This window comes from Numida meleagris, chromosome Z (genome assembly GCF_002078875.1).
Source record: "Numida meleagris isolate 19003 breed g44 Domestic line chromosome Z, NumMel1.0, whole genome shotgun sequence".
NCBI lineage: Eukaryota > Metazoa > Chordata > Aves > Galliformes > Numididae > Numida > Numida meleagris.
Genome location: NC_034438.1, coordinates 1,565,660 through 1,581,512, shown reverse-complemented (window position 1 = coordinate 1,581,512; position 15,853 = coordinate 1,565,660). Strand labels below are relative to the sequence as shown.

At 50.4% G+C, this 15,853-nt stretch overlaps 1 protein-coding gene across 5 annotated transcripts in view; it reads right to left on the bottom strand.

Moving 5' to 3' along the window:
• ZBTB7C (zinc finger and BTB domain containing 7C) overlaps positions 3,084–15,853 on the bottom strand; it is a 103,967-nt gene continuing 91,197 nt past the window's right edge. For all 5 annotated transcript variants that reach the window (XM_021380268.1, XM_021380272.1, XM_021380269.1 and 2 more), the window contains 2 exons: positions 8,018–9,217; positions 3,084–4,136 (listed from right to left, as the gene is read on the bottom strand). In XM_021380268.1, coding sequence (XP_021235943.1) covers positions 3,524–4,136; positions 8,018–9,201 — 1,797 coding nt within the window. In that variant the 5' untranslated portion in view covers positions 9,202–9,217 and the 3' untranslated portion in view covers positions 3,084–3,523. The remainder of the gene's footprint in view (positions 4,137–8,017; positions 9,218–15,853) is intronic.

The following is a 15,853-nucleotide window of genomic DNA, read 5'->3' as shown; positions in this document are numbered from 1 at the left end:
AAGAGAACGATGAACAAAAAGGCATTTCCACGCCACAGGTATGTTCCCTCGAGCCAGCGGGGTGGCACGGCTCCTGGGGACAATGGGACGGAGAGCAGCGGGGTCATGGGGCATCTTCTGCAGGGAGGGCTTTTGTCTTTTTCCCTTTTCTCTATTTTATTTTTCCACTGGGGAAGGAAGTCACACACAGCCCAAGGAGGTGCAGGCTGTGCCAACAGGTGGCAGCGGACCCCACAAACCCAGTCACCAGGCATTCCCAAAAGCAAAAAGGTCTCCTTGTATTTGCCTCTTGCGTTCCAAAGGGCACACTTCCTTCCTTTCTTTTTTCTTTTCCTTTTTGCTCTGGATGCTCCAGCAGATAACAGCAGCTGCTCGAGAGCAGAGTGCAGCCATATGTTGCTGCTAACAAGCCTCTCCCAAAGCCGGTTTTCCCATGTGCCTGATTAGCGCACGGCTCCTCCGAGCGATTTTCACATTTTTTTTGTTTCGCCCTCCCCTTGCAAGTCTTTTTTTTTTTTTTTTTTTAACATTATAAGTAAACCAGAATATAAGATTGGATTGAAAGCCACAAGATTTAAAATATAAAATGAAAACCTCACTCCCAAAGGCGAAGGTATCGACAGGATGCTCAGCACCATGCTGAGCTGCGAAGCCAGATTTGGCTATCAGAGCTCTCTTAGCACTGTACCTCTCTTTCAGGAGGTGGTGGGGCTTGACTGGCCTGCCCCACGTGGGCTGGCAAACATCTGGTTGCCTGAACACCAGCAGTCTCACTGATGGTGAGGAGCTTCACCCTAACTCACTGCAAAAGCAGGCAGTGAGTCCAAGTTAGATTTCCAAACCACATGAGTAGATGGACGACAGACCACCATAGGTGATGCTGAAGGTGGTCCATCCCCAACTTGGAACAAGGGAATCACTCTCCTTCCTGCTTCCGTGGATGGAAATCACTTAGCAGGTAGAATCATGGAACCATTTAGTTTGGAAAAGACCTTCGAGATCATCCAGTCCAACCGCTGACCCATCCCCACCATGCCCACTGACCATGTCCCTCAAGATGAGGACACCTAAAGCTGAAACATCAGCATGGAGGTGTCTCAGTGGGCATGGGGTGCATGTCCTCTAGTGTGGAATTTGAATGACATGGAGTGGGTCCCACTGCTGACACCTCTTTTTAAAAACAGCATTAAAATCACATGGAAATTTTGCAGCCCCTTAGCTGCAACATGAATTATGGGCTCACAACGGTGTCCGCTGTCGGGACCTGCCACAGCTGGACCACAGGACGTGGGGTAAGATAACCAAGGACCACTGCCCCGTGAGCTGCATAGAGCCCTACAACATCGAATCAGAGAATCACAGCATGGCTTGGGCTGGAAGGGACCTTGAAGATCACAGAACCATAGAACCATGGATCAGTAGGTTTGGAAGGGATGTTACAGCCTATCCAATGTGACCTCAAGCACCTCCGGGAATGGGCACCCACAGTTCTCTGTGCACCTTCCAGAGTGCTCTGCTGCTGGGATGGGATGGGGATGTCAGCCCCAGCACGCACCCACCCACCAGAATACCTGTGGCCTGGAGTCACTGTGTGCCACCAACAAAGGGTTTGCTCTCATCCACCCACCCGCCCCAAAACACGCTCCCAGCTCTGTACAACCTAACCCAGCGCAACGCGGGAGAATCAACCTTAACTCATTAGTGGCCATCGGCATTGCTATGCCAGCATCCCCATCCAGTGGGGTGCTTCAGAAGGTGTGATCACTCTGGATTTCCAAAACTTTGTACAGATGGAGCTGAGGCTGGGGGGCAGCTCAGCTTCCTCAGCTTGGCCACAGGCAAGAGCACCAAGTCCTGCTAATAATTTAACAGCATCGATTCATAGAGTTTAATAAATACGTAAAATTCTTTCTTTTTTAAAAATTTCCATTCGCTTTCTACCTTCGATGAAAGTTAAGGGTGATTGTCCCGTGAGTAACTAAGGCAAATTTATTGGTGTGTGTGTTTCTCTCTCCTTTTTTTTTTTTTTTGTTCTTTTTTTCTTTTTTTTTTCCCCCATTGTTTTGTACATAAAGCAATCACATAAAAATAGTTATAAATAGAAAAACTGCAAATGTTTTCCCCCATAGACAAATAGAAAAAAAAAAAAAAAAAAAAGCAAAACCACAAGTCAGGACAAAAAAAACCAAAACAAAACAAAACAAAAAAACCCAACGTGCTTCAAGTTCTTGTAGATCATACAGTACTCAGCATCTTTGGATATTTTACAATGACTCCAAACAAAAACACCTGAAGGAACCAGTCCTCTACAAAACATCGCCGTGCAGGATGTTGACACAGAGTTAAAAAGAAAAAAAAAAAAAAAAGTTTGATGCAGCTTTAAAAGGTTTTCTTTCTTCTTTCCGTATGTTTTTCTCCATCACGCTCATCCGCTTCAGAGTGGCACCATCTGTGGGCAAACCAAGGAGCTGACGGAGATGGACGGCGGTCCCCTCGTTCCCTTTCGTTTGTTGAAACGAAGGAAAGGAAAAGCCACAGTTTTTAACACTTAGATCTTCTGAACCAACAAACGGTGAACGCAGATGATTTCTGCAAGCTGGCAAGTAGACAATCATGTCTGCAAGAAATCTTCAGTGGCCCCTTCCCCACAAAGCCGCCTTGATGCCAGCAGCAGGGAAATTTGTGCATCGGAATTTTTTCCAATCAGCACTGCAGATTCAGGGGCATCCAAGCGTTTTGTTGAATTTTGTCGTCAACATATAGGTAGGGATTAGGTGGAAGAGTGAATTAAGGACGAACATCCACGGTCAGTAACGGTGGATTCTCAGTGAGCTATTCCGAATCTTTGGTTTGAAATGATTTTCATTTCAGAATTCCCTCGTGGTTTGTTTTGTTTTCCCAAAGCTCCGGATCAAAACATTTCTGATTCTCCCCAAAATCTTTCTTTCTTCACCTTTTTAAGCAACTGGAGTGAAAATGCTCCAAAAGAGGTTTGGTTCTCTGTGTGAAACTGAGAGACGGAAAAAAAAAAAAAAAAAAAAAAAAAAAAAAAAACAGTAACAAATGCAACGCATTAGAAAAAAAAAAAAAAAAAAAAAAAAAAAGAAAGAAGCAAAATATCCCCTTTTCCACCCAGATTCCTCCTGGGTGATACCAGAGCCTTTTTTTTGGATGGTTTAGGACTAACCAACCAGGATCCCCTTCAGTACTAGTTTTGTTGACAGAGTTAGGAATTTAATAAAAAACAAACAAACAAAAAAAAAACCAACAACTCCCAAAAGTCCTTTTGACCCAAATGGCCAAGGAATGTAACATACCAAACCCAAGTCTGGACAGCTCGTGGGCGTCCAGTGTCCCCCGAGCAGAGAGTCCCTGGGGTGGCCATGCCCCATGCTAAGGCAAGTGACATTTTGGGAGCACTGAGGATGACAGCAGCCTTGGACGGAGCCACCAACATTGGGCGACCCAACCCCGAGCGCTTGGCTGAGTCTCGTGGGGAGGAAGGCAGCGGCCCCACCGCGGCCTAGTTGGTGGCCTCCGAGATGGGCGCCACGTGGCCCAGGCCTGCCAGGCCGCTGAACCCTGTGCCCCACGGGTCGGCCAGCGGGAAGAAGGGTTGGGCCGCCAGGTTGTCGCTGTGGCCAAGGGCGAAGGCGAAGATGCCTGCGTTCCGCTCCATGTCCAGCTGTGCTCGCCGCAGCAGCTTCCTCTGGGTGTCCTCCAGCTCCTGCAGGCTGAACGCTGCCTTCGTCCCGCTCAGAAAGTGCTCGGGGCTGGGGCCGGGAAGGCACACGGGAAGGCCGCCCACCTCCTCCAGGGCTGGAGGCACCATGAAGGCCTTCTCCACCGGCGGGCCGCTGGGCCCAAAGAGCAGGCCTGCCGCCCGCCATGCTGCCGGCTTGCGGCCCCGGCGCGGCCGCGCCATCCGGCAGCTCTGCCGCTTGACGTGGCGGTGGAGGTGGTCGGAGCGGGTGAAGCTCTTGTAGCAGAACTCACACTGGTAGGGCCGGACGCCCGTGTGGATGCGCATGTGGTTTTTCAGGTCGTAGTTGTGGACGAATTTGGCGTTGCAGTGGATGCACAGGTAGGGCCGCTCACCCGTGTGCTTCCGCATGTGGATTTTGAGCTTGTCCTGTCTGCAAAAGAAGAGAATTCGGCCTCATCCCTGCACTGCAATATTCTGCGGCCCAACCCAAAATGGCTCGGATTGGGAAAAATCCAACAAACCCACCCCAAACAAACTGGAAATAATCACAGAATCATAGAATCATTTGAGTTGGAAGTGACCCTTAAAGGTCATCTCATCCAGCTCCCTGCAAAGAACAGCAACAAGCTTCCTTCAACCCAAACCATTTCCATGGTTTTATGCTTCTAAGGATGATCTTTAATGGCCTTTCCAACCCAACCATTCCGTGGTTCTGTGGATGATCATTAAGGTCACAGAATCACAGGATCACAGTATTGTTAGAGTTGGAAAGGACCTTCAAAGGCCATCTCATCCCGCTGCCCTGCAATGAACCGTAACACCCACAGCTCCATCAGCCCTGTCCAGCCTGAACTCGGATGTCTCAAGGGATGAGGCACCCACCACCTCTCTGGGCAGACACTTCAACACACACGGAAAGAAAATGTTTAGGATAAATCTCATGCGTAAATGACCACATCTGGCCGCTGGGTGTCTCTGCAGCCCGGGTTTCTAGCTGGAGGCTGGCAGCACTGCACTGCTCTGCGGGACGGCACCTGCTTGGAAAAGGTTTCAATGCAGGGGATGGTGCAGCACCCATCCCCATGGCATCCGTTTACAATGCTCACCTGTTTTTTAAGTTGGGAAGCAACAACGGAGAGCTACTAGAATATTTTCCCAAGCTGGCAGCCCCGTTGCTACTTATTTTATTTTTCATTTTGTAGTTTTTCCTTCTGCACTCTACAAAACTCACAGCTGAGGCACACAGTTATAAAAAGAGAAGCTGGCTGCACCTGAACTGAACCATAATACACGAGAGAGGTTTCTACATGGAAAGTAAGTGAATAGAAAAGTGGGAGAATTCCACTGATTTTGGGAATGCTTTCAGTCTGATCCCTCCGAGACACCAGGAAGAGTGCGGAGAGTAGATGGAGCAATGTCATTAGTACCTAAAGGATATAAGGGCAACAACAGAGGAAAAAACAAGCCCAAATACATTGATGCTGGCAGGTTGAGCTCTCAAAACCCACATGCTGCTGCCTACATACTGATTCCTGCCACCCTGCTATCGCTGGCAAGATGATCCGGTCCTGGTGTCTGCATGAGAGCTGATGATGCTCCATGCACAGGACAGAGCAGACTGTGCACTTGCTGTACCTGTGCCTGCCTCTTTCACACAGCTGTGCTTGGGGGACACAGAGCCCATGGTCTGGGGGCTCTGCTTATGGGGATTTGCATCTGTTCTGTGTGCTCCTGCTTCCCTCAGTAGTGCTGCTGAGGTCACCTGGGTGGTGGGGATGGGTGGAGGAGGGCAAAGGAAGAGCAAGCTGAGTCCATGGCCACACACATCACATCTGGGACAACCCTAGGCAGGGTTCCGTGGGTTCTGCAGGCACAAAACTCCCACCAGGAGGGGTCTGGAAGCCTCTGGGCAGAGATACAGGACTCCATGAGTAACGCAGAGAGGTCCCCAGCAGCAGAGCCACTTGGTCACCACCTGTAAGGAGCTTGCCCCACCGGTTTCCCAAGGTTTGCAGCTTCTGCAGCACTTTGGAAAGAAGAAAAAAGCACCTCTCGTGCTCCATGGGGCCAGAGCCCAAGAGCCAAATGAGAAATTGTCAAAGGTGCTGTTATTCTGAGATTTTAGTGAAGCCACATTTTCCCTCTTCCTCCCAAAGTGCTGAAATCAGTTCTCAGAAGCAGACAAAGCACCACAGAAAATTGCAGCCCAAATGGATAACGTTCAGTGGAGCTGCAGGCAGATGGACGCAGGGTCACGTAATGGGAAGTGTTGGGAAACGGTAATGAAAAGCAGAGCTCCCAGCTCCACCTATAATAGAATTTAAACCCATGTACGCCCTGCTTAACCTCACAGGATTGCTGTTCCTAATAAACACGCAGTGCACCAGGGCTATAAATCCTGCATATAGGGTGACCATGGTGGGTGCTCTTCTCAGCTAGGTGCTGGGTTTGGGGCAGCTGTGGGGTGCGATAGAGGATGCTGGATAAAGCAGAGGGAGAAACATACCCTCTCTGTGTGAACACCCTCAATGCAATTGCATTAGGAGAGCGATGAGGGTTCTGCAAGCTGTCACAGCATGAATAATGTGAACAAATAACGTTAACCTTTCTGGCTGCAATAGTTTCTCCTTGAGCCCTCTGGGGCTGTCCTGGTGGGAAAGCTGAACTATTTGCAGAGTTCTCTGTAGTGCTCGAGCAGTGCACCGCAGCAGACCAGAACCTGAGTGGCCTTTGTTGAAACAAAAAATTAACGAGCTGTTAAATGAAGTCCTGCAGGTAGATGGCTCTGGGAGCAGGGAGTGGCAGAGGCTGACCCTGGCTGTGAGGACCCACAAAGTGACTGATTGCATCCAGTGGGGAGTCTGGGGGACCCCTACCCCCAAAAAAGCATTTCCTGTATCTTCCTCTATGATTCTGCTCCTGCACAGTTCCAGGAGTGCAGAAAGGATGCATAGGACGGGTTCATCCAGAAACCTTACCTACAGTACTCTCCTCCACAGTGCTGACCCAGTCCTCCTATCACAGCCTGGACCACAGGTTGGGATACCCGAGCTCTCCCCCTGAGCCTTCCTACGCATTTTCGCAGTGCCAGCATCACTCTGTGCCTCAGTTTCCCCAGCCAAAGCCAACGATACAGGCCCTCGTTCATATTGGATTTGGGGAGCTGTACACTAAAGCTTCCAGAACGGCTTCTTCCCATTATCCCCATTATGGGAATGGTGACAACGCATCGTAACACAGAGGCTGCTGCGCTGATGGAGCAGAGCACGGAAAATTATTTTTGGGAGCATGGTAACGTAATTTTGCTCATCATCTGCATAAATTCCACTCTAATGTTATCACAGAGCCGGGCGAAGAAAAGAGGCTGAACACGGAGTGCCCCGGGGGCCTGGCCATTGTCACCAGCTCTGCTTTGCCCACTGTGAGTATTATTGTCCTCTGGCTCAGCCTAATGGGGCTCACAGCCAGGAGCTGAAGCACCATCCTCCTGTCAGAAAGCTTTATTATTATTATGGTAAAGATTGTACTCATTAGATATTAATTACACTCAGCAAGAGCAGGTCCAGGAATCTATTTGTCTCTGCTCTCCATTTAAATGTGCCCAGCCTTTCAGAGCAGGCTGCAGCGTGACATGTGCATAGCTCTATTGGAGCCTGCTCCAATTCTTCACCTCCGAGGGCTCTTCTGGGGTGCGGAGAGGTGCAATGGTGCCTATCTGGGGGCAGCCTGGCTTTAGGGCTGGTCTCACCCAATGTGCAGTACCCAAGCCATGTAGGCTGATGCAGAGGCGTCAGAGGGTGCCGATGGCAGAGGCAATGAATCCAACCCTTGCAAATCAGAATGTAATTGTTAGGACTGCCTCAGAAAGCACAGACACTGTCATGATCAAACAAGTGCAACTTGATTGCAGCCTACAGCAATGTCAAAATGACATGCAAACCCAAACGAACAACTTCCCTCCATTCAGTGGCTCTTCCCACTCAACACATCTCCCAGCGTGTTAGGGATGAAGCTCCCTTGGCTCTTTGGCCAAAAGCTGCCATTTGTTTTCCAGTTCCCTCTCCTCCCACTGTGCTAAATGATGATGAGATTGAAAATACCCCGTTGGTTCTTTAAGCTTTGTCCTGTGAGCAGCTATGATCTACAGCCCACCATAACGGGTGAGTTCACTTTCTTTCTTTCCCTCTTCTCCCCTCCTCTTTCTCGAAGGGATGGAGACCAGGCCCTGCTCTGCTCTGTTTTGGGGACAAAAGGGACAAACAGCTCTGGAGCCAGCCTCCCCCTCACCCCCCCAGCACGCCGGGTGCACACCTGGTAAAGCGGACCTCACAGATATTGCACATATACGGCTTCTCCCCAGTGTGGGTCCTCATGTGCCGAGGCAGCTTCCCAGCCCCCATGATGACTTTGTTGCAGATGGGACACTGCTGGGATGCCTTGGGCTTTATCTTCCTCTCTTCCTCCAGGGGCCATGGAGGAAAAACTCCTCCAAATTGAGTAGCGCTGAGGAAATTGAGATAAGCGCTGTAGTCGGTCTCTGCCTTAATGTGCCCTAAGGGAGCTGCTGGGGTGTTGGTAAACATGTCCTTGAAGAAGTCATTAGGGAAAGGAGGCGGAGGCAGTTCTTCCTTCTCCTCCTCTTCCTTGATCTTCCTCTTTTTGATCACCAGATCCAAGGGGCCATTGTCTATCTGCGGCTCTTCGAGTTGGGGAAAGCTGCTAAAATCACCATTCCACAGATGGGGGAAGAAGGGTGGGGTGAAAGGAGAGAGGGCTGGCCTCCTTTCTGGGATGTTTGCCTTGGGGTACAAGTTTTCCCTCAGCAAGGACTCGATGGAAAAGTCTCGTATCACGCCCAGGTGTCCAGAGGAGTTGTTGGCTGGGTAGTGATTTGGAAAGTCTTTAGGTGCTTCAGTAAATGCTTCTTCAGTAAGATCAGACTTGGAAGGGCTTTGGTGACAGCTTACTTCTTGGCCATCAGTCAGGTTCTCCTGATTGACAAAATCTTCCACTTCTTCTTCCTCCTCCTCCTCTTCCTCTTCATCTTCGTCTTCGTCTTCGTCATCATCTTCATCCTCTTTGTCGTCTTCCTCCTCCTCCCCTCTGCTGGGCTCCATGATTTCCAGGCAGACGTTGATGATGCACTGGATCTCCAGCATCTTGGCAGCGCTGAGGATGTGCTTGACGTTGGAGGTGGTGATGGTGAGGGTTGAGGTGTAGGCAAACTCGAGGATGGCGGAAAGTGCTTCAGGCTTGACAAAGTCAATCTCGTAAACATAGGGCTGGTCAGTTAAAGTGCCGGTAGTGAAGAGTTTTTTGAAGTACTTGCTGCAGGCAGCAAGGACAGAGCGGTGGGTCCGGTACTCCTGGTCCTGGACGATGAGGATGACATCACAGAGTAGACCATCATGTCGCTGTTCGTTTAGACCACATAGGACCTCGCTGCTGTGGTTTGGGAATGGGATCCCAATAAGATCTTCAATGCCATTGGCCATATTCTCATTTAGTGCCCTGCGACAGGACAGAACACAGACAGCAGGACATGAGCAGGGGGTTCCCAATCAGTAACACCAAAACAACCCTGCATCCTCACTATGTCCTCCTCCCCACTGCCCCACTCACACCTCCATCATCACCTGCTTCCATTTCATCTCTGCATCACCTTTAAACCCTTCCACATCCTCTGGGATTTAACTCTGCTTCCCTCTCCCTTCCTCTGTCTCCTTCCTCCTCGGTCCCCACCCTCTCCACCTTTCATAACCACCACATGCTCCTCTTGCACATCCTTCCCTCAGGAACCTTGTGCAATGAGTCCCTCCCCATCGCACTTCCTCCACGTCCTCCCACGGCCAACATCTTTCCAGGCACATGTTGGATCTGCTGTGTGGGGAAAGGGTGATGTTGCATTGCTTCACACTGCTCAGTGTTGGCACCTACACTGTCGAAACAGGACTGCGCAGGGAGTGCCCTCCCATCCATGCAATGCTTTGGTGATTGACTTCACCCAGGAGCTGTGCTTGCTCCAGTCCCATGTTTAGACTCGTTGGCACGGGACCAAGTGCCACAGGTCTGGAGGCTGTGGCCAAGGACTGAAGATGCAGCTCTGCGTCCCCCAGCCTGAGCATCAGCTCCGTGCTAATTACGGCTATTGTCTGAAACAAATTGATTCACTACAGCATGCTGGGATTCGCCATGTTAACCAGCTAGGCCAGCTCCGTAGAAAATCTCCTTTTAAATTGCCCGTAAATGAAATCAAATCTGATGTGTTCTCCGAGGTGAGTGTATGATCATTAATAGCCCCTGAGACAGGGAGGAGGAGACACCTTCCTTCCTAGGGCTTGGTAGCCCAAAATGAGAGACATGGTCAGTGGGCATGGTGGGGATGGCCTGGGGTTGGACTTGGGGATCTTAGAGGTCTTCTCCAACCTTAATGATTCTATGATGAAAATAGAATGAGAAATTAAATTTCTGTTGCGATCTTGGTCTCTTTCATTTTTGTTTGGAAGGAGAATTAGCATAAAAAGGTTGTCACATGAAGAAATGCATCTTTGTGTCAATCTATGTTAATTGTTAATTGCCAGATCACGCTCTGAGTGCAGAAGATACCAAAAACAGGACATCGGACCACCCAGCCAATTGTTTGCAGGGATTTCCTTGCTTCTCCCCAGACACTTGGGTCCATCCTCCCCAATTCAGGCATCAGCAGCAAGAGAGCAAGCAAACTGGAATTGGAACATGGGGGGAACATGATTATGACTACCCATGCTTAGCAGGAATTGAAAAGGGCAGCTGTTGTGCCTACACATGGTCAGTGGGCATGGTGGGGATGGGCTGAGGTTACACTTGGTGATCTTAGAGGTTGTTTCCAACCTTCATGATTCCGTGATGCTATGCTTCTAAAACAATGCACAGATCCCATTGGTGGAAATGGACTCATTTTCCTTTATCTTCCCCTCCTGGTCCTCTCAAGATGTGGTTCTGTTAAGCGGAGCACTCAGGAAAGCAAATACTTTACCGGATACCAGTGAAATTGAAGGTGATTTTATGTCATTTAGATAGTTCGGGGCAGGTGGGAAGCGAGACAGCCCCGGCAATTTGTTCACATACATTTACAGAAAGGGCATTTTTCCCCTTGGGCACCCAGGCTGAGAAGTGACCTTGCTGTTCCCATGCCCTGCAAAGGACAGCTGGGCTGGGTGGGAGCAGAGCCTTCCTCCAGCTCCCTCCTCTGCCTCCTCCCAAGCCCAGGGTGAGGCCCTCAGGAATCCCAGGCACAAAACCAGCATCCGCAACCTCAGTGTCTGAGGACAGATGTCACCCCCTGACATGAATGCTGAACCAACTGCATGGAGTTACACAGAAAATCCCACTTTTTCATAGCAAATGACAGCATTGATAAAATAAACTCGGGAGGGGAAAAAGGTGGGGGACACCTAAAATAGCCACGTTTCGACCAGGCTGAGGATGACATCTTGAAACACTGCCTTTATGGGAATGCTTCAAACTCATTCACGCTTTTTTGTCATGCTTTTACATGACAAAAAGTCCTATTTTCCAAAGTAAGAGTCCTGCCAGGTGCTGCTCTCAGGTTGGATATTAGGAACAAGTTCTTTTACCAAAGAGTGGTCAAGCACTGGCACAAGCTAAACAGCGAGGTGGAGGAGTCCCCGTCCCTAGGGATGTTCCAGTACCATGGAGATGTGGCACTTGGGAACATGGTCAGTGGGCATGGTGGGGTGGGTTGGGCTTGGGCTTGGGGATCTTGGAGGTCTTTTCCAAACTTAATGATTCTGTGACTCTATATTGTCCATGTTTCCATTATGTAGGAGCAGGCACATGGAGCTACTTGGAAAGTAGCTCCACATTTGAAAGAAACATCCCAGCCTGAAAGAACAACCACCCGCAATGCACACTCACAGGACTGCTTAATGCTCATCCCAAATGCAGCCATCCCACTCCTCACAGACTGCAGCATCCCTAACGCTCAGTCCCTGCAGGCATAAGCTCTGTATCTGAATCATCCAACCATCCAGCAAAACATCCCAGTGGGGTCTGAACCCACATTCAGGGCACTGAGCATCCTGGCCACACCAGAACCATCCAGCAAAGCGTCCCACAGGGATCTGGACCATATTTAGGGTGCTGAGCATGCCGGCCACCCCCTCCTGCTGCAGGTGAGGCAGCCAGGAGGATCCCAGCTGCTCTGTTCATCCCCATTCCTTTTCCATGCCAATCTCCCACGTCTGTGGTGCCCAGCACCTGAGGAACTGACGCTTGGTCTCTGCTGCTTCCTTTCCTTCCCACTGCTCTTTCCCAATCCCTGCAGCCAGGGTGGGCTGGCTGCTCTCCCTCCTCCATCCACCAGCCCCACACGTACAGCGCTTTTTGCCCCGGGTTTATTTGCACCTTCCTAATGAAGCAATTAAGATGTGCATGCGAGATTACCCTCATCTGTCAAAATAGAACAGCTCCTTTCTGTCAGATAGGCTGATTCGCACAGCTCCAGACTGGGGATGCTCTGCGGGAGCAGGGAGGCTCCCACCCCACTGCCACCTTGGACAGGTCCTTTCCCCCATCCCATGACTTTTCCACCAACAGGGAATGGGGGGACCACGGTGGAAGGCTCTCCCAGCACAGACCCATTTACTCCATCCTCAGAGCCACAGAGTGAACGCTGGGATCCACAAACCTCACGCTGAAGGGCTGGCAGAGCGGCGTTGTTTTTTTTTTTTTTTTTTTTTTTTTCTCCTTTTTTTAAAAAAAAAAAAAAAAAAAAACCCCAAAAAAAAAAAAAAAAAAAAAAAAAAAAAAAAAGGAGGAGGAGGATGTAAAAACCAAAAAGGCAAATATTTCCCTAAGCACACCTCCCCGCTGAACATCTTGTCTCCGGCTCAAGGTGTGATTAACCGCCCGCCCTCGCACCCAGCGCTTCTCCCCGCGGCAGGAAGGTGGGGCGGTGCGGCTTCGCCTCCGTCGCTCTGCCCCGGCGCTGCAGCACCCACCGCTGCCTCCCTGCACGGGAAGAATCGGATTTCTCGTGGGGATGATGGACGGCAGGCCCAGGGGTGCGGTGGGAGGGGAGCAGCTCAATGGAAATGTTGCCGGCTGACGGGGAGCGGCGTTGCCCCCGGGATAAATCCTGCCCGGGGACAGCGAGGCTGAGCCAGGAAAATGGCTCATAATAGGATTCTCCGCCCAAAACTGAGCACCCTCTCCCTCTCTCCCTCTCCCCCCTCCCACCCCCCAGAAAAAAAATATAAATAAAATGATGATTTTGCTTAGATCTAGGCAAGGTAGATAAGGGCGGAGGTTTCCAAGGTGATGCTTTTGTGCGAGGAAGGATGAAAACAGGGTCACGCTGACCGGGAGGATGCTCAGAGCGAGGATGGGAGGAGGCAACACGAGCTGCTGCCGGGAAAGGGAACAGGGTTTGATCATGTAGATAACGCTTCAGGGACTGAGATCACAGAGGTGGCCTCTAGCCTGGTGGCTCTCCAGTGCCAACTGGATTTTCCAGTGTTAACATTAATCTTGGAATAAAATCCTTGGGCACACCAGGATCTGTCCTTATCAACAGCAACCACCTCCCCAGCACGCCGAGCCTGTGGGAACCCTATGTATTCACACACACTACATGGGGTCTTCTCCAACCTCAATGATTCCATGATTCATCAGAAAGCAAACTTCACGTGAACTCCAAACAGGGAATCCAAAGGAAAAGGGTTTGGAGAACCCCTTCCAGCCCATCAATGGTGGCAATGCCATACTTCAGCACTTCTTCATTTTAGTCATGGCCATTCTTTCCAGTTTCCAAAACTTATACAGAAAATAAGAGTCAGACTTGATGACCCTCCGTAGGATCTGGTTGCCATCAGCTGCAACAGGAATTGCATCCACCCCAAGCCCACGGGGATTTAAGTTAAGACTGGGAGATTTCTGGTTATTTCTACTGGCATTGGCATTGGAAGTCGCCATCCCACAACCATCCTGAAAGCTCCAGCATCCCCTTAGATCTACACTGAGGTCCCATCCCAATCTGAGCACCACATTACATCCAGCTCCTGAACTCCAGGACAAAGTTCGGGGTTTGGACACCAAGGGGATCCCAGGTGCTACCCAGCAGCCCTACACGTGGTGGGACCAATGCGGTGTGGATGCTGAAAACATTTTTGGGGTCCCAGCTAAAAGCAAACAGGAGCTCTGGCAAGAGCAGAGCTCAGCTCAGTGCTTCCTATAATTGAAGGGCTGTGTTTTCACTTTGGTTTCTTCTTTTTGGCTTCTTGAAATTACCCAGCACGCTTTCCAGTTTCAGAGCTCATATAAATGTCCAAAATCAGGAGCTGTGGGTCACTGTGGGCAGCAGCTGGATTAAAACAGAATGCCATATTACGGGGCCATCCTGCGCTGAGCAGGTTTTGGCAAAGAGGGATCCCAGTGATAAAGGAGCCCGAGCAGGCAAATAAACATAATTACTGGAGCTGTATGAAAGGCACAGCCCAACTCCAGATGGTGCTTCGAGGGGTGCATCAAGTCATAGGGCTGGGGCAAATGAATTAACCACGGTGTGGGAAAAGGTGCTATGGGAGCAGGTGTGGGGTGGCTGCACCCAACGTGGATGCATGGTTTATGTTGGAAGTGACCTTAAAGCCATTCAGATCCAACTCCTGTCCCCCATCATAGGATCACAGCATGGTTTGGGTTGGAAGGGACCTTAAAGCCCATCCAATTCCAGCCCCTACCACGGGCAGGAGCTTCTCTCACCAGATCAGGTCGCGCAAAGCCCCATCCAACCAACTTTGAACACCTCCAGGGATGGGGCATCCACAACTTCTCTGGGCAGCTGGTTCCAGTGCCTTGCTGCCCTCGTTGTCAAACATTTCTTATTTTTAATGAAGCAGCTTCCTGGATAACGAGGCTGGGGCTGGATGGAGAGTACGGTGCCCTGGGTGTCTTTTGCTCCTCTCTGCTGGTTTTTGGGAGATGTGACAGCACTGGAGATGCTCCATGCTCAGCAGGGTTCCTTTCTGCAGAGCTCTGCTCAAGCCCTGGTGCTCTCCTGGACACACTTGGGTGTTCAGAATGCCTCTGAGTGCAGTGTCACCAAAAAAGCACATGATCCTGGTGTCTCCACATCTCTGCTTCCTATGCCAATGGGGTGTAGATATACATGTACACACGTGCAAACCTATGGGTTTGTGTGCACATGAATCCCTGGGGAGGGAAAGCACATCAAGCTTAACGCAACCGGCTTTCCATTCATCCCGTGCAACCGCTCTGCTCAAATGGAAGCTCGCTTATCCTTCATGTGATGCACGTCCCCTCCCATGCAAAAATAAAATAAAATAAAATAAAATCCCGAAGGAGAGAAAATAAAAGAGAGAGCAGGAGGGAAATCCTCAGATGTCCCACCAGGATGAGACCCAACCAGGTCCTCAGCGCTGCGACAATGCCTGGTTGGGGTCTCTCACAGTGAGTGATAGTGTCGGTGGCATTTTAGCCCCTGTGTTTCTGGCTGCTCTCCTCCATCCCCACCTTGGTGCCATGGGAGCCGTACCTCTAGCTAAATGGGAGGTATTTATGGGGTAATATATCCTACAACTACACAACATTACCACTCCAGTGGGGATGGGTCCTTCCTTCCAGCACGGCCTTAAAAATAGCAAAAAAAAACCCATTTCCTCCCATTCTGAGCTCTCCTGGGCTCACCCTGGGGCAGCCCCTCCACTCCTCGCCACAAGCCGGAGAGAGGAAAAGGAATTACAACAACAAAAAATAGAAAAACACAAAAAAAGGCTCCCATTGAGCGGCGCACGCACTGGGTGGGTTTGCTTCCTGACAAAAAACACGACGGAAAATGTGCCCGGCTCAACCATGGAAAACTGGTTTGGCTGCTGGCCTTCCGGGTGGACAGATTGCGAGGGACTGGGCACGGCGCCGGGCACGGCCAGCCCAGCCTTACTGCAATAAATAAACCCATAGAGCCGGGAGGGTCCAGCTGGGGGTCCCAAACAAGCGGGGGGAAAGGAGAGGGAAGCCTTGGAGCCGCTCCCTGTTTTCCTCTCCATCCCGAGAGAGAAATGCCAAAGGAAGGGTTCGGGGAGTATAAATAAAAGGGTCGGAGCACACGGAATGAGAAGCAGATGTGCG